This window comes from Dipodomys ordii, unplaced genomic scaffold (genome assembly GCF_000151885.1).
Source record: "Dipodomys ordii isolate 6190 unplaced genomic scaffold, Dord_2.0 Scaffold10, whole genome shotgun sequence".
NCBI classification, from domain to species: Eukaryota; Metazoa; Chordata; class Mammalia; order Rodentia; family Heteromyidae; genus Dipodomys; species Dipodomys ordii.
The window spans coordinates 26,207,621-26,226,118 of record NW_012267226.1 but is presented as its reverse complement, the minus strand read 5'-3'; the positions used below and the strand labels follow the sequence as shown (position 1 = coordinate 26,226,118).

At 41.6% G+C, this 18,498-nt stretch overlaps 1 protein-coding gene across 1 annotated transcript; it reads left to right on the top strand.

The window, feature by feature from the left end:
* Positions 1-148: 148 nt before the first annotated feature.
* LOC105980659 (chromosome unknown open reading frame, human C11orf97) lies at positions 149-9,613 on the top strand. Its single transcript, XM_013009543.1, has 4 exons — positions 149-605; positions 1,154-1,258; positions 7,354-7,479; positions 9,372-9,613. Exons 1-4 carry the CDS (start codon positions 149-151, stop codon positions 9,374-9,376), a joined length of 693 nt encoding a protein of 230 aa, XP_012864997.1. The 3' UTR covers positions 9,377-9,613.
* Positions 9,614-18,498: the final 8,885 nt, after the last annotated feature.

The window sequence follows — 18,498 nt, the reverse complement described above, 5'->3', positions numbered from 1 at the left end:
GAGCAGCGGCTTTTGTGAGAGACCGCGCGTGCGCCGCCGTGCACTCGTGTGCACGCGTCCCACACGCACAGGGCACAGACGCGGGGCGTGAACCCGCGCACTCACGGCCGCGTCACCTCGCCCTCACACACGGTCCCGACCCGGGACGATGCGCAGACCAGAGGAAAAGCAGTGCGGACACTCACACGCCGCGCTGTCTCGATCACGCGTGAGCTCGGAGTCTCCGTCCCCCGCCTCATCCCGGCGCGCGCAGCTCCTGCACACCGCACACCCGCGGCGGAGAGGAGCCTCGAAGTCCCCGGCGCTCCCAGCGCCTCCTTGTCTCTGCGGAGGGGCCGGGGTTCGAGGCTCGGCCCGGGCTGACGCTCTCAGCATCTGCGCCCTGAGAGCCCCCCCCGCGAGGACACCGCCCCCCGACCTTTGCCCCCCCGCAGGGACACCTCCCGCCCGGGACCCCGCGGCCCAGCACCTCCGCCCCAGCCCGGGGCGAGGAGAGCCCGCGCTCCGCTGCGCCCGGAACTCCCGCCGCCCGCCCCAACCAACTCCCCGAAGGCGAGAGGCGGACCCCGGCGTGTCACACTCGGGAGGGGCCAGGAAACACTGGCGTTAGTAGCTGGGGTCAGAGGGCAATTAGGAAGCTTTGGCGCCCCCCCCCCCCGCGGCCCGGAGCCGAGCCGCCCGCGGGGCGCTCCCCAGAGTCACGCCGGGGCCTCTTGAGCACCCCACTTCATCACGGAGCGAATTCAGCCTTCGATCTGCAGGGCGGGAACTGCAGTCTGACCTGACAGGCACAACTCCTGGTAGGAGCTCCCTCGGTACCGAGCAGACAGGCAGTGGTGACTCGTGGTGCAGCGACCCCCTCTCCCCTGCTCAGGTCTCCTGAACCTGGACTGATCAGGTTTGATCAGAAATTTTCAATCTTGTACTTGCATGTTTGATCTGTTTGACACTAAGTACAAGTTATTGAATCTAGCCCCATCAATACTATCCTATAGATCTTCACACTTTGTTATATGAATAGAAGCAGCAGTTTGCGTCCTGATTCTGCAACATAACCTTTCACTCACATTGTTTTGAAAACACGTTCAAGTTAAGTATAATGACAAGAAGATGGGGATGAAGTAAGAAACCAATTTTGTTAATGCCTTTACAGGGAAAAAATTTCTGTATTGTGAGCCACATAAGAGAATTAAGGAAGTACTGGAAGAAGAACTTTATATTAAGAGAGATGAGTGCCACATTAAAAATCCACCTGCAGGTAATCTCAATGACAAGTATATTTGTGAAATAAATGTGGAATTGTCTACTTAATCACAGGGTGATTACTTATTACAAAACTTTACTGGGCAATGATGGCTCACACCTGTAATCCTAGCTTACTCAGGAGGCTGAGATCTGAGGATCATGGTTCCAAGCCAGCCCAGACAGAAAAGTCCTCTTGAGACTCGTCTACAACTGACCACTCAAAAACCAGAAGTGGAATCATGGCTCAAAGTGGTAGAGTGCTACTTGAGCAAAAGAGCTCAGGGACAGCGCCTAGGTCCTGAGTTCAAGCCACGTCACCGACAAAACAAACCAAAAGAACATAATTATCAAAATAAAAAGTGAATTCTTGAGAAATTCTTTAACCATTCTGTGATTGTTTTGGCTGTGTCCAAATAAGCAATAAAGAAAAAAGAACTCCATCCTAATGCTCTGTGTATTAACTAGCAAGTTTAGCCAGGTGCACTGGCTTGTACTGTAATCGTAACTCTCAGAAAACAGCCTGGGCAAAAGTTAACAAGACCTCATTTCAACTGATAAGCTGGAAATGGTAGCATGTATCTATTATACCACGAAGGCATAAATTGAGGACTGAGGTCCAGTCCTGATGACTGGAAGCATGAAACTTTATTAGAAAAATATCTAAAGAAGGGGCTGGGAAGGTGGCTCAGTGGTAGAGCGCTTGCCTTGCATGCATGAGGCCCTAGGTTCGATTCCTCAGAACCATATAAACAGAAAAAGCCAGAAGTAGCGCTATGGCTCAAGTGGTAGAGTGCTAGCATTGAGCTGAAGAGCTGAGAGACAGCACTCACGCCCAGAGTTCAGGCCCCACGACCGACCAAAAAAAAAAAAAAACCTAAAGAAAAAAAAAGAGGTGAAACATGGTTTAAGAGTAGAATGGCTACCTAACAAGCATGAGTTCAAAGCACAATATAGTTGTATACCCAGTTAACAAAGCCCAATTTGTGCCTTTATTTTACTCCTTCTTACAAAAAGACAGGCTAATAAAATAGCCAGATTTTCTCCGTATCTTCCGAGAAAGTTTTAGTCTATTTTAACTCTATGAATAAATGCAGAATGAGCTACTAAATTTCTGTCATGAAACCAAGTCTACGTATACTATTTTTCCTGGTGTTTAAAAAAATTAGCATTATGATTATTGTAATACTACTAGGTATATGTTGTATCTGTGCCTGTCACGTGTTGCACCTTTCTAATACATTTGATTGTGACACAGCCTGAGAGGTAGGAAATGGGTCATTTTTCTATGCAACCTTTTTCAAATATGCTTTGTATACAGTCAACTGGGTTTTTACAAGACCCAACAGAGGGCACTCAAACACACTATTTTATTCTAGAAAACTGAATGCCAAAACTAGATCCTTTGAAAGAGCTATCCTATTTAGAAAAAAATAGAATGAAATAGAAACTTCTCTTTTTCTCTGTCTAGTTAGAAAGCCCATCTCCTTAGCCAAAATAGGGAACCTGTACACAAAAAGAGTACAACTTTCTTCCAGCTTGTCTGAGCCAGCTGTTGGACTTTCTAGTCCAACTTTCTGCTGTGACAGGTTTACGCTGACACACTCCTCTCTGGAATACCTGATAATAGCTATAGCATCTCTTTCTAGAAGACACTCTATATTACATACACAGCATTCTGCATCAAACTTTCAGCGACTTGAGTAGCTCCTCTAGCAACTCAATGTTGACTCTAAGTATACTTGAACCATTGACCTCACCTCCTTTTGAGTCCTTTGTTCCTTCATTCATTGCAGTTCACCTTTTATTCCCATTAGTTCAGGAAAACTGTTCTTTTCCAGATTGCAAATAACATTCTTCTCAGTGATTTCCTCCATCATATTCACATCTCTATAGCATTGGACACAAATTCCCTCAAGTTGACCTTTAGGTCACCAGGCTACTTTGTCCTGGTTTTCATTTTACCTCTTTGGCCACAGTCTCTACATGTTCTTGGATGACTTTCTCCCCTCCTGGCCTTTACAATGTGAAGAACTTGATCAGGCCCTTTTCTCTATCTAAACTCAACTCCTTGAGTGGTCAGATTCATCTATATTGTGATAATGACTCCAAAGTGTGTTATCTCTTGCCTTTGCTTTTTTCAAGCCCCTAAAAGCCTACTTGGCTTTACACTTAGACGTCTGATAAACACCACAGTTAAGAAATTTACAATAGAGCTCTAATTCTGTACCCCAGACTTCTAAATACCCACTCTTCCACAGGCCTTCCCCATATCAAGAAATACCATCTCTCGGGGGCTGGGAAGGAGGCTCAGTGGTAGAGCACTTGCCTTGCATGCCTGAGGCCCTGGGTTCAATTCCTCAGACCACATAAGCAAAAAGAAAAAAGCCGGAAGTGGTGCTGTGGCTCAAGTGGTAGAGCGCTAGCCTTGAGCTGAAGAGCTGAGGGACAGCACCCAGGCCAGAGTTCAGGCCCCACGACCGGACCCCTCCCCAAAAAAAGAAAGAAATACCATCTCTCTCATGTGTTGGATTAGGAGAAATTCTTCAAAGGCAATTCCTCAAACTCCATATCCAGTCCATCCACTGGTTAGTCCTGTTGATGTTCAGCATGTGAAATATTTTCTGACTTCTAGCTGCCCCATCGCCTAGGCTTTTGGGCTTCTCAAAGGCTGAGCAACAGTTCAGATAGTAGTTCCTATCGACTGGTTGCCTGCATCTCCCCACTTCATCTTGGTGTGTGTGTGCTAGTACTGGGGCTTGAACTCACGGCCTGTCACTCTTGCTTGGTTCTCTTCAGTAAAGCCTGATGCTTTCAGATTTGTCTACGGGGGCTGGTTTTTGAATCTCATTCCGCAAATTTCAGACCCCTGAGCAGCTAGGATGTGTGAGACACAGACATCTATCTGGGTTTCCCTTAGTTTTTCTTTCTACCTCCTGGAATGAACGAGGAGGGAGCACAGTTTCTCTGAAAGAAGCAGCTGTCTCAATGGGTATCTATGCTTCTTTCTAGACCTTTTTCTTTTTCTTTCTAGATGGCTTTTAGGGAAATTGAATATATCACCTTCTGTAACATCTTCATCCAAATATCATATCCAGAAAAAAAAACTGATGATTTTCTACCTCTGAATGTATTTCAATGATTTCTGTACTTTTTTCAGGTTAGAATCTGTGGAGGTTATAGTAGTCTTAAATTTGATTAATGAAGCTTGTTTCTTTCCCCTTATACATTTCCTTTTGCAATTAATTTAAATAATATACTAATCAATCCATTCATTTGGGTGTATAACTTAATACATGAAAACGTAATTTTAGACTGGTTTATCTAATGCTAATTTAGAAAACACAAGATGTTACTAAACAAGTACAGACAATTTTGTTATTTGCTATTTCTTTTGGTGATGTTTTGTACACCTAAGTATGCAAAGAAATTTACTAGATACCAACTGATAATGTCAAGATAATTTTAGAGCTTAGGAGTCACCAAACATGAACTACAATTACTTAGTTTTTTTACCCTGGTCCTTTCTGAAAATGTTTACACAAGGGAAGCGTAGAAGATATGGCTCTAAACTGGCTTTTCAAGCTCTTGTAACTTTTATATCTATAATAAAAACATACCTGAAAAGGTTTTGGAGGAGAAGGGGTTGGAGGCATAAGAAGACAGAGATAGGAATTTCTAGCAAATTCTAGGAAAAGATTTGATTGCTTTGTCTTTGCCTCTCTCCTGTGCCTGCTACCCTTTACTTTTTTAAGCTAGGCATATCCACTTTGAGGTCTTGCTGGCTCTGCTCTTTCCTTTGTCTTTCTTCCACCTTCTGAGATGTGCCTGGCCCAATCTGAGGAAGTATGGTTTCTCTGCAAAGAAGCAGGTGTCACAATGGAAAATCTGCTGCCTACTAGATAGACCTTTTTTTCTCCAATCTAATATGTAACCTTCTGTTAACGCTTTCACCAAACATCCTATCAAGTAAAAGTAGTGCCATTTCTCTCCAGCAATCTCACTGAGTTTTCCAGCAACAAATACGTATGCATATCTAGACTGGCTTTACAGTTTTTAATGAATTTCTTAACACTGGGGTTTGTGTTCAGGTATTTTCTCTATTTGGCTATGACTAAATTTGACCAGTACAATTATGCCATAGTCTGCAGAGCTATGCTTGCAGATTTTAAACTGTACCAGGCCTTCCCATAGTGTGAAACAAATCTGTTTATTCCTTTGGTCTCTTGTATACTGTGGTGTGCAGGGGATGTATAAAAATGTTTGTGGGCACCTGATTTGGACAATCTGTTGCTGGGGGCTGGGGAACAGCTATTTTCTACTCTAAACAGGACTGAAAAGGAAAATGGCTTGAATGACAAGACAGGATTTAAGTTAGATATGAAGAACAGCTTCAACTTTGTAACGTCTTGACTAGAGGAGATTGAGGAGTTTTCCTTGAAGGCCTCCGGAAGGAAGAAACTAATCTTTTACTCCACTCCCAAGTGAGAAGGGAGAGGCAGGTGTTGACACTGACACAGGCTCAGTAATGGAATCCAAATTCATTCATGGAAAGAAAAGCCACTGTCCCATAAAAATAAAGATAGCTATTTATTAAGCCCAAAGCACTTCATATGTATTTTATTCACATCCTAAATTAATCTGTCAAGGTGGATAGTGTATCACCTGGGCACTGGTGGCTCATGCTTGCAATCCTAGCTACTCAGGAGGCTAAGATCTGAGGATTGCAGTTTGAAGCCAGCCCAGGCAAAAAAGCCTGTGAGACTCTTATCTCCAACAAATCAATCCCCCACCCCCACCCCCACCCAAAAAAAACACACATAAGTGGAGGGGTGGCTCATTGGTAGAGTACTAGTGAAAGGAGCTCAAGGGCAGGGCTATGCCCTGAGTTCAAGCCCGAGCACCAACACACACACACAGTATCTATATTTAAAAATAAGGAAAATGGACAGTTTCCCAAACACAGACTTGCCCAAAATGGAGGTAGTAGAACTGAGACTGAAAATCCTATTTTGCTCTGAACTAAAGGCTATGATCTTACTCATCACATGATGTGACAATTTGTTAGGGCAGAGGTATAAAGTGTCAGTACCAATGCCAATGTACAGCTATGATCTATGACAGTTGCCATTAAAATTTGCAGGCTAAAGTCAGCGCCAGGGACTCACACCTGTAATTCTAGCTGCTCAGGAGGCTGAAATTGTAGGATCAAGGTTCAAAGTCACTAGCCCAGGCTGGTAGAAAATCCATGAGACTCTTATTTCTAATTAATCACCAAAAATCCAGAAATGGAGCTGTGATTCCAGTGATAAGAGCTCCAGCCTGAGGCAGAAAAGCTAAAGCTAAGTGAAAGTACCCCATCCCTGAGTTCAAGCCCCAGTTCTGACACCAAAAACGTTTTCTGCAAGCTAAAATACTAGAAAAACAACTTATGGTAACTAATCTGAATTCACTAACTTATTTAAAATTGGTTGTAGTTTTTCTTCAAAGAAGTTCTTAAAATGGTGACTTACTTGAAAGATGAAAGCACAGTGACTTTCAGGGTAGAGGGGTTAACACAATGCAAATCATTAGTAAGCTTTATTATAGTTTCAGGACTTAGGATCTAGATTTTATCCTGTATCATTGTATAAGTAACACTTTCCAACTGCTGTAGTGTTTTAAATATAGGAACTTGTGATTTGGCTATCGCTTCCTTTATGGAGGGATTAAATAGCATCTAGTTTCTGGCTCTCAGAGGAGTCTTGGGTTTGTGGAATTTACAATTACTTGAAGAATTAAACTACATGAAGTCTTTGGATTAACTTTGGTTCATTCCTGATACTTTTCTGTTATAAATATATATATATATATACATATATATATATTCTAATATTATTGACTTTTCATGTATTTGTTTAAAATCAAGCTAAATTACATAGGGGCATTCTTTTTATTTAATTGAATGGGAATAATTGAATGCATACAATGGAATAAATGATGAAGACTTTGAGTGGTTTAAGACAAACACCTGCCCAAATGAAAAAAATCACTAAGTACCTACTTAGAAACACTTTGTATTAAAAAAAGAACATATTAATACTATCATCTTTCTTTTGCAAATATTGACAGTGGCCCTGGAGGGGATTTGGAGCATTAAGAGGAACCTCCCTGTGGGAGGCTTGAAGCAAGGACTGCCCAGCAGAAACACTTTACTGCCACAAGCCAAGTACTATTCAAGGCATGGAGGGCTGAGAAGTAAGACATAATGCTTCTGATTTCAATGGAGGCCTCTGAGATTACTGCAAACATTTAAAAACCAGTGGTATATGTTCTGTTTAAAAACCTCAACCAAAGTCCAATCACCTTTTTATTCATTTTTCCTAGGCTACTCTTTCGTTATCCACATTAAATCACTGTGGAAGTCAAATGGTGACAGTTGAGCTAACCAGTATACCCTTATGGATACAAAAGAAGCCATACTCAGATTTGTACTCTTGACTTTTTCATGTATTTCTTTCTTTTTTTTGGGGGGGGTCCGGTTGTGGGGCCTGAACTCTGGGCCTGGGTACTGTCCCTCAGCTCTTCAGCTCAAGGCTAGCACTCTACCACTTGAGCCACAGTGCCACTTCCGGCTTTTTTTTTCTGCTTATGTGGTGCTGAGGAATCGAACCCAGGGCCTCAAGCATGTAAGGTGAGCGTTCTACCACTGAGCCACATTCCCAGCCCTTTTTTTCATGTATTTCTTAGCCACAAAAACCTTCTAGCATACAGTTAGCCTTTGAAGGGAGGAATCCTGCACTGTCCTTTATTCTAGAAGGATGATCAATGTTTACCCATGAAGGTGAGGAAAGGGAGGTGAAATAATAATTAAGGAATAACAAGACAAGTACTTTGCTTGGCTCCCTTGGTTTCATTTTATTCTAAGTAAGTGACCGCTAGTCTGGGGATATATCCTTTGCAACAGACTTAAACTTTGGAACAAAGCACTCCACTTCACACTGTCACAGAGAATTTTTTTCCAGAAACACGTATAGCAGAATGTGAGGAAGGAGCAGATCTCGACATGAAGCATAATAACCAGATAATGTAGAGACATGCAAATGTGTGCATGAGTCCCTGGAAATCGGCCTACAACTGGTGGGTGGTCTTGAGTGAACAGAAAGAAGCTTGCCAAAGCCAAGAATGGGCACTCTTAACCAAGTTCTGAGTCATAATGGCAAATGCTATCTAGTGTTTCTTATTCTAGATTCTTCATATATATATATATATATATATATATATATATATATATATATAGTACATATCATTGTATTTAATCATTACAACAATCACATGAAATAGATGTGATTCGTTTTATGGGAAGAGAACTTGAGGCACAGCAAAGCTGAACAATTTACCCATAGTTTTGTAGTGTAAAAATGTATATGGTTTGTGCTACTAATTATGCAGCATACAAGCACAGAGGTGAAAGCCAGTGAATCTGCCATCTTCATTATGTGAATTATGACAAGTTATGTATAGACAGCTTAGAACTAACATTTTAAAGAGAAGTTTACTGTGGGTCACAGTATTTTCAGGAATGTATGCCATGTGATGTGCTTCAGTTAGATACTTTAATCAAGACTTTTTTCCTATTCACTTGTGATTTATTGTTTACTTTCAATAAGTATTATAACCATATGGCTCTCTAGTTCCTAATATAAACTTAAGGTTTACATGTAGAGTCATGATCATCCAGTTGGAGTTTTTGAGCATGTTTTGGCTTGAACTACAAAGTATCCTCTGCCCTCATCATATTAACAATCTTCATTCATTTGCTTTTTATCATTTTCTTCTTATTCTTTGACACTTAACAAACTAAACAGAAAAACAAAAGTCATCTACCCAGGAAAAAGTTTGAAGGTATCTACAAGCCATGGGTATATCTTATTAAAGTTCGGCCTTTGATTTGAAGGTCTGAGGGTCTGTGTTTATATCAGTGCCCAGGTGCTGCTGATACTACTGTTTTGGAGACTTCACTGCAGTATATAACATTCCCTGCCACAGGACAGATTAAATTCTAGATTAAAATGAGATTGCGATTAAAGAGTATGTCCCTAAAGTAAACCATTTACTTATCTGTTCACATATTCTTTTTTTCACCCTAGGATAAGTTGAATACAATTTTCCATTGAGAAGGAGCTATTTATTCCTCATGTCTGAAGAACAAGGAAGAAACCTAAGCATGTTTCACAATTTATGATGAGCAAAAATATGTTATTAGTCTCTAATATTTCTAAATTAATCCAAATTAATGAAAAAAACTATTAAAGTTTTCTAAGTACCTGAAAACAATGAAGAAAAATATCATGCTTTTTAGTTTTCATAGTTGGGATACATTGTACTTCTAATTCAGCTTATTTTATTAAATATGTAAAACAATAATGAAACAAAGACTGTTTATTGAGTCTTTATTTTAAAGAAAACATCATAAACCTTAACCTTTTATTATATGTGCTAACTTTAAAAAAAACAAAGATAATGATTAATAAAAGGGGTTGAATCAGAGACAATAATTTTATGCCATTTTTATACCAAGTAGAGCTCATCATTTATCTAGAATATATTTACTAAATAGTAAGGAGCCAGAAAGTTTTGTAGGTATAACGAACGTTGGTATATTTAATGATACTTCTTGGTTTAAAATAAAAAGAGTCACCCCAAATTCAAAATAATTCATTTGCCATATCGAAAAATTACAAAATAAAAAAAAAGGGGCTGGGAAGGTGGCTCAGTGGTAGATCGCTTACCTTGCATGCCTGAGGCCCTGGGTTCGATTCCTCAGCACCATATAAGCAAAAAGAAAAAAGCCGGAAGTGGCGCTGTGGCTCAAGTGGTAGAGCGCTAGCCTTGAGCTGAAGAGCTGAGGGACAGTGCCCAGGCCCAGAGTTCAGGTCCCACAACCGGACCCAAAAAAAAAAAAAGATAAAGAAGAATATCTGCCAGGTGCCAGTGGCTCACAACTGTAATCCTAGCAACACAAGAGGCTGAGATTGAAGATCAGTTTGAAGCCAGCCCGGGTAGAAAAGTCCCCATGAGACTCATTTTCAATGAACCACTGGAACACCAGAAATGGTGCTATGGTTCAAAGTGGTAGAGCACTAGCCTGGAGCAAAAGAGCTCAGGAACAGCACCCAGGTCCTGAGTCCAAGCCCCATGACTGACAAAAAAAAGCCATACTGTTAATCCAGACTGAATATACCATTTCGATTATGTTCACACTAGATGAAATCCTACACGGAGGCCACCAACATGTTTATGGAACATCACTGCTACTTCAAAACCAGTGTTATAATCCAATGACTAAAACTGAGTAATTAAATCTCAAATTTATTGGGAATATAATACCAAAGCTGCCCAGAGTTAGGATAAAGGATTTACTATTCCTCCAAGCCTAAAATCTTATGCTGCCAAAATTTTTATCAATTTTTTACATGTATTTTACTCAAAAAAGTGCAAGTGGGTGAAGAATATTGACTTCATCCATTAGAAACAATATTCTGTTCCTACTTGAGTTCCAGTGTGACTTTATAAACATATTAAGGATTTTTTTCCCCTCAGTTCCACTCTACTTTTGCCTCTAGTCTTGTTTATTAAACAAGCTCTCCTTGTGTACTTTTAGACTTGCTGCCTAGAATGGCTGGTGTGAATCACTGCCTCTCATGCTAACAAGGACAGACCACATGACACAGTTTCCTGGCTAAGGTTTCTGTCCTTATTTCATTCTGGCTCCTGGCTGCTTTCATAGTTAAATGTTGTTACTCATTATCCTGTTGTCTGTTTCCCAAAGTGAATAAATGCACAGGATTATTCATGCCAGCATTATTTTTAGTAATGAATAATCAAACCACCTAGAGAAGGTGGTTTTTTTTTTTTTTTTTTGGTCAGTCCTGGGGCTTGAACTCTGAGCCTGGGCGCTGTCCTTCAGCTCTTCAGCTCAATATAAGTGCTCTCCATTTGAGCCACAGTGCTACTTCCGGTTTTCTGGTAGTTTATTGGAAATAAGAGTCTCCAGGACTTTCCTGCCTGGGCTGGCTTTGAACCATGATCCTCAGAGCTCAGCCTCCTGAGTAGCTAGGATTACAGGGTAAGCCACCAGTGCCCAGCTGAGAGAAGATGATTTTTTTAAAAATACTATATAAAAAAATAAATACTATATAAGATGTAACTATTTTATTTTGCTATTTAAACATTTTTAAATAAAAACTTTAAAATCAGAATTACAGATACTTCTTTAAAATTATAAAAATATATAGTAATTTAAGAGACTGGAGGCACAGATCAATTGGGAGAACCTAGCAAGCATAAGGCCCTAAGTTCAACTCCAGTACCAACAAAATATGTAAGTGTAGGACTGGGAAAATGGGTTCAAAGCCCAGTACCACTACAACAAAATTTATAACTCTTAAACCAATACTCATTTTCACAGTTAATAATTTAATACACAACAAGCATTTTCTGAGACTCCCTCCAAAATAGAACGAAATTGCTATTTATTACAAAAATGTTTGTCGCTTGCTCTCTTTTAATTTTACAGAGTCCTTTGATATTCTCAGTTCCTGTCAGTGATAGTAACTGCAGGTACTACATCTTACACACCAATTTCTAATTTTGCCAAAGAGGTGTGGTGAATGCATCTGTGAACAAAAATTAGAGGTAAGGAAAAAAGGTCCAAACAACTTGGAAAACTGTTTCCTGATTTCAGTTGCATCAGATGGGCCTTAAAAAAAAAAAAAAGACCCAAACGATCACAAACTAGGCCATACAAAGCTACCAGCACAGCTATGTTTTCACAGCATTAGTCACCCTAAGTAAGATATGGAACCAACCCAGATGCCCCTCAGTAGATGAATGGATCAAGAAAATGTGGTATGTATATATGAATGAAATGGAAAGACTTGGAAAAAATTATATTAAATGAAGTAAGCCAGGCCCAAAGAAACAGGTCCCATGGTTTCCCTTACTTGTAATAACTAGTATATATCTAGGACAAGAAGAAAAGGTCAAAAGCTACAAACAGATGACCATATAAGATGATGCTAAGCAAAATGAACACCAAGATAGGGACACAAGTGGTTTTTCCTTTCTTGCTATGGTTTTTAACATATTTATAATGTACTATGTGATTTTTTTTTTGTTTCTTTGGTAAGTTCTTCCCCCATGGTATAACCCCTGTTGTTACTGTATTTGATTCTGGTGTATATACATTTTTTCTAATTTGGGGAGGGGAATGGAAATAACAAAATGTTGAAATAAGGATACAGGTTGACCCATTGTAACAATGAGATGTACAAGACACTATGTTGAAAATGAACTTTACAACTTGGGCAGGGAGGGAAGAGTTGGGGAGGTGGGGAGAGAAGGGATGGTAGGGGAAAAACAAAAGAGGAGGCAACAATAATAGGAAATGTACTCATTACTTTTCTCATATAACTGTACAGTGTCTTTACAATAAAAATATATATTTAAAAAAGACAACGTGTATTCTTATTTTTAAAGATCTCTATCCCCTTGGTCACCTTAATACATCTCCTGTCTCACCAAAATTTATAGATAGCGAAATACTTATACAATAAGATTTCTGGGTTTATTTTAATAAAAATACATATAATATGTATTTTATAGCCCACATCTCTTTCCTTAGCCAGACATTTTTCTTATTGTAATACAAGCTCATCAGGATTTTTATAGGATATATGTCATAATAGGGCTGTAACACAATTTACTAACGTGGTCTCTATTGGAAAACATTTATGACTAGTTTTTCTACAATTGGAATTTTAATGCATATTTCCATCTCTTCCCACTCAAATAACAAGAAAAGAAATCCCTTAGGTTTTCTTTATGAATGGAAGGAAGAAACTAGAAACCAGAAAGAAAATAAAAAAATGAAGTTGATGGTCAACCTTGTCCATTTTAGGAAATGACATGTCCATTTTAAGAACACAATCACTTTAGTTCCCAGAGTGTGTCAGCTAGATTTATACTTCTATCTAAACACACACACACACACACACTTCACAGGACACAAAATTAGAGGTAAGCATGGATGAATTTTGAAGGACATCCTGTTACGTGGGATAAGTCACAGAAAGATGAGTACTGCATGCTTCCACTTATATTAGGAACTTGAAGTAGTCAAGACAGAACTAACAGTGAAAGGGTGTTTGGAGGGCAGGGGGACTGGATGGGAGAAAAGGAGAGCTGATTAATCCAACATGAAATTTCAGTTTTGTAAGATGAGTAAGTTGTATAGATCTGTTAAGCATTTTGCCTATAGATAAAAATATTGTACTTAAAAACCAATTATAAGCATAGGTCTTTTGTTAAGTCTTCTTAACATTAAAAAATGAAAAAACAAATTAAAACACTTTAAATAAATCTCTACATAGTCAGGACCTGTTGACTGGTCATGTCCCTATTTAGTGTTACAACGAAAAGATTCATTAGTAAGATAGCTAGTTTTATCTACTTAATTACAGTTCTTCCTTGGAGTACACTGTGTGGGCTAAAGAGCTTCCTTCTAATTTGCAATTCCACATTTCATATCTATAACTAAAGCAGAGCAAGTGACAACTCTTGAGTTGGACAAGTTATGTCAGCCCATAAAACTTGTTTCCCATTTTTTATGGACAGTCTGACAAACCTTGTCTAACAAATGTAAAGGTAGATGAGAACAGTGTAAAGACAGGTGCATAAAGAACTCTGTAGCTGGGCACAGTGGTACTGACCTGTGATCCAAGCTACTCAGGAAGCTAAAGTAGGAGGGTTCTTTGAGCCAGAATTCAGCACCAGCCTGAGCACTCAGAAAACAACCAACCAACAGTGCCACCGCCCCCCCCCTCCTGTATGTTCTGCTCTAGATCAATACAAAAGTAACAAAGGACAGAGTGGTGGTAAAGCAACCAAGGAAAAGCTGCTGGAAAAGCCGAGTGAGCAGGGTTACCTTCAAAAGAGTGAACACAAGCAGTCTCCAACATCAACCTTTGGACTTTCAAGTCAGGGATTGGTAACTGTAATTTAAATGGGTGGGTTAAGTATATTGGCTATCTTGACTTCCAAAGATTGAGAATTGTGTTTGTTCAGTTACACCCACATAGCTGGAACATAGCTGTCAAACATTAGAGCTTTTGCAGTTTTGTAAGCCCAAGAAATAGCTGATGTGACTGTAGTTTTGCAAATGTCAATGTAGAACAATTCTTGATATTGTATTACTCGGAAACACTTTAGAAATTGCGTTACAAGCTTGATAATGGCAACAGAGTCGTGCTACAATACATAACAGTGAAGAATATCTTTGCAAGATAATGAATGGGGAAGTAAAAAGACTCCCAAACAATTTGGTACAGAATGGGTAGACATTGGTAGAAACCAGCAGCTTCTGTGCATGGCCCCAAACATGCTACAAATATTAAAATGATCCTTGAAGAAAGTTTCTCCACCCCTATGGGGTCGTTATTTAAATCTTCTATTGACAATCCCCACCAGTATTTCTCCAACTATTATTTGGAAAATGGAGCACAGGAAAGCTTCCAGAACCCATTCAGGCTCCTGAGTAGATAGAATTATTAGTGTGAGCTCTAGCACCCCACAAATATTTTTGGGGGGTCCGGTTGTGGGGCCTGACCTCTGGGCCTGGGCGCTGTCCCTCAGCTCTTCAGCTCAATGCTAGCGCTCTACCACTTGAGCCACAGTGCCACTTCCGGCTTTTTTCTTTTTGCTTATGTGGTGCTGAGGAATCGAACCCAGGGCCTCAGGCAAGCGCTCTACCACTGAGCCACCTTCCCAGCCCCCCCACAAATACTTTTTACTGTAACTGATCTTTCACTATGTATATTTCCTTGGATGCATGAAATTATTGCATTACCTGTTCAGTCAGTTTCCACCCCAAACTGAATGTACAGGGAACTTGAGTTTATAAAGTAAAAGCCATGAAGTAAATGTAAGTTCTTATATTAACTATGCATAACATTTTTTTCAAGTCAGTAAATTATTCACTTGAATAAAAAGAAAAGAGCTTTGTTTTAGGCTTATATTTCAATCAAAGATTTAGCAGGACATAGAAAACATATTGTGGATTGCTGTTATTTTATACACTTCCTAACAACTTGTAACATGCTGTCCATTCTATACCTAGTTGCTCATTATGCTCTTAAAAAATGTGACTGGCAAAGCAAACTATCTCCATCTACTTGCCTTTCCAGCCATATCTGCTCAATGTTCCCTTGTCATTTCCCACCAAGTATACAATAGTGAAAGGAACTGTGAACTAAAGATTCAACTTAAGGCTCTGTCACAGAAACCTCACATCCAATCAAAAATAGCCCCTTTGTGTCAGCCTGGCTCTCAGAGAGCTCATGCAGACAGAGACTGATCTGGCTGGCTGAAGAAGCTATCAGAACATATTCTGGGGCATCCATAGGAAATAAGGACTCTCTCTGGTAAGTAGCAGTAGGATAGGGTTACAATGAGCTATGGTGGATTTACTACCAAATGAACTCTTTCCCTGGGAGGAATAAGGTATGAGTTTAAATTTTAAATTTTAGGAGCCACATCGGTCTGGTTCTTTCTCCCATAGCATTCTGTTCCATACAAAATATTGGAACTAAACCGGTCACCTTGGCACATTGTGAATTGTGAATTGAAAGCTCACCTTGGCACATTAAGCTTTCCATTATGGAGTTTTCTTCTACACTATTCAGCAACTTAGAATTTCAAAGCCTTTCTTTGTATTTAACCTTGGAAGAGTCTTCAGGCTTGCAACTAAAAGCCAGCCCATTCCTCCTATGCAATGTTTTGTGGAAAGTAAGTAGCCTTAAGCACACGGATCAATTATCTACTGTCATCACATTAGAATGTATAATGAAATGTTTCTAAGGTGATTAAGAATTATTTAGTCCAAGCCAGGCTCTGGTGGCTCACGCCTGTAATCCTAGCTCTCAGGATGCTGAGATCTGAGGATCGCAGTTCAAAGCCAGCCTGGACAGGAAAGTCCAGGAGACTCTTAGCTCCAATAAACCGCTAGAAAACTGGAAGTGGTGCTGTGGCTCAAGTGGTAGAGTGCTAGACTTAAGCAAAAGAAGCTCAAGGAAAGTGCCCAGGCCCTGAGTTCATGCCCAGGCCTGGCAAAATAAATTAATAAGATTAAAAGGCCCTAGCAGCAATGTAGGAGGTTGTAGTGTGTTGGGGAAAATATTACCAAGTTGGTGGGCACAGACATAGTGTCTAATGTTCTGCATGGAAGGGAGGCCTTACCTTAAACTACTGTTGAAGCCTGGTAAGCAAAAGACACTGTTACAGAAGCTTTTGTGCTTTACTCTTGATCTATAATGAAAGAAAGAGAGGAAGAGAGAAAGAAAGAAAGAAAGAAAGAAAGAAAGAAAGAGAAAGAAAGAAAGAGAAAGAAAAAGAAAGAAAGAGAAAAAAGAGGAAGGAAGGAAGGAAGGAAAGAAGGAAGGAAGGAAGGAAGGAAGGAAGGAAGGAAGGAAGGAAGGAAGGAAGGGCTCTTAACAATAAATCCAGATGGTGGATAAGTACTGTAGAAATTTTTTAAAGTGAGAAGAAAGCATGTTGAATGATATACATTTACCTTGGTTAGAACATTACTCAATGTATGTTTAAAATATGATGGGCTGGGCAGGTAGCTCAGTGGTAGAGTGCTTGCCTTGCATGCTTGAAGCCCTGGGTTTTGATTCCTCAGCACCACATAAGCAGAAAAAGTCAGAAGTGGTGCTGTGGCTCAAGTGGTAGAGTGGTCACCTTGAGCTGAGGTGCTGAGGGACAGTGCCCAGGCCCAGATTTCAGACCCCACGACCGACCAAAAAAAAATCATGTAGCACTCCATAAATATGCATACATTTTAATATCTTTAGAGACTATGAAAACAAGACAGACTCAGATGGCAAGTCCAGGTTCAGTCTCCATGACATGACATCCCATACAGGCTGGACGGTCCAGCGCCAGGTGTTGTTCTCTGAAGCCGGGAGCTCATGTTGCTTGCTCCACTGGAGGCCCAGAATCGGATCCACCACACATTTTCTCAAACTGCCCCTCCTGGACAGCCCAGACTAAGCTGAAGTCCACCAGGTAAGAGCTGAGGAATGGACACGAAGGCTGGAAACCAGGGGGCCCTGTCGTCCACCCTTCCCTGGACACTACCTGGCCTCCCCAGTCCCTGCACAGTTAACCACACAGTCCCTGGGACCGGGCTGAGCTTCCTGAGGCAGGACTCCACAGCATCTGGGTGTTGAGTGAGGTTACTGTGTCCTTCACTGAGGGATCTCAGTGGTAGTTACTGTGTCCTTCACTCAGGATCTTAGTGATAGTTACTGTGTCCTTCATTTATGGATCTCAGTGGTAGTTAATGTGCCCTTCACTGAGGGATCTCACCGGTAGTTACTGTGTCCTTCACTGAGGGATCTCAGGGGTAGTTACTGTGTCCTTCACTGAGGGATCTCAGGAGTAGTTACTGTGTCCTTCACTCAGGGATCTCAGTGGTAGTTACTGTGTCCTTCACTCAGGGATCTCAGTGGTAGTTACTGTGTCCTTCACTTCTCTCTCGGATCTCACCTGGTCGTTAGGGCCTTGCCATGAGGTTTTGTTCCCTCTGGGACCGGCTACCAGGAGGGGAAAAGTTTAGGACTGCTGGGGAGCACAATGCAGCAGTGTCCACGGGCCCAAGCTCAGGTGCGGGGGCTCGGGGTGGGCTCAGGCTGGAGGGAGAGGGGTCCAGGTCAGGGGGTGACCCCATCCGCAGGCCAGACTCGGGGTGGGCCCAGGCTCATAGGGGTAGGGGTCCAGGTCAGGGGGGTGACCCCATCCGCAGGCCAGACTCGAGGTGGGCCCTGGCTCGGGGTGGGCTCAGGCTGGGGGGAGAGGGGTCCTGGTCAGAGGGGTGACCCCATCCGCAGGCCAGACTCGAGGTGGGCCCTGGCTCGGGGTGGGCTCAGGCTGGGGGGAGAGGGGTCCTGGTCAGGGGGTGACCCTATCCGCAGGCCAGACTCGGGGTGGGCTCATGCTGGAGGGGTCTATGTGGGGGTGAGGACCCCATCCACAGGCCAGACCCGGGCCATTCTGTGGGCGCCCCTCGGCCTTCCTCCGGGCCGCCCCATCGGTTTCTCTCCCCCTCCCCCGCCCCCCTGTCCCCCAGCCCTGGGTGGGGCCGGGGCCGCTGCCACGCGGCTCGCGCTGGGCCGGGCCTCCAGATGCCGAGCGCGCCGTGGTCGGGAAGGCAGG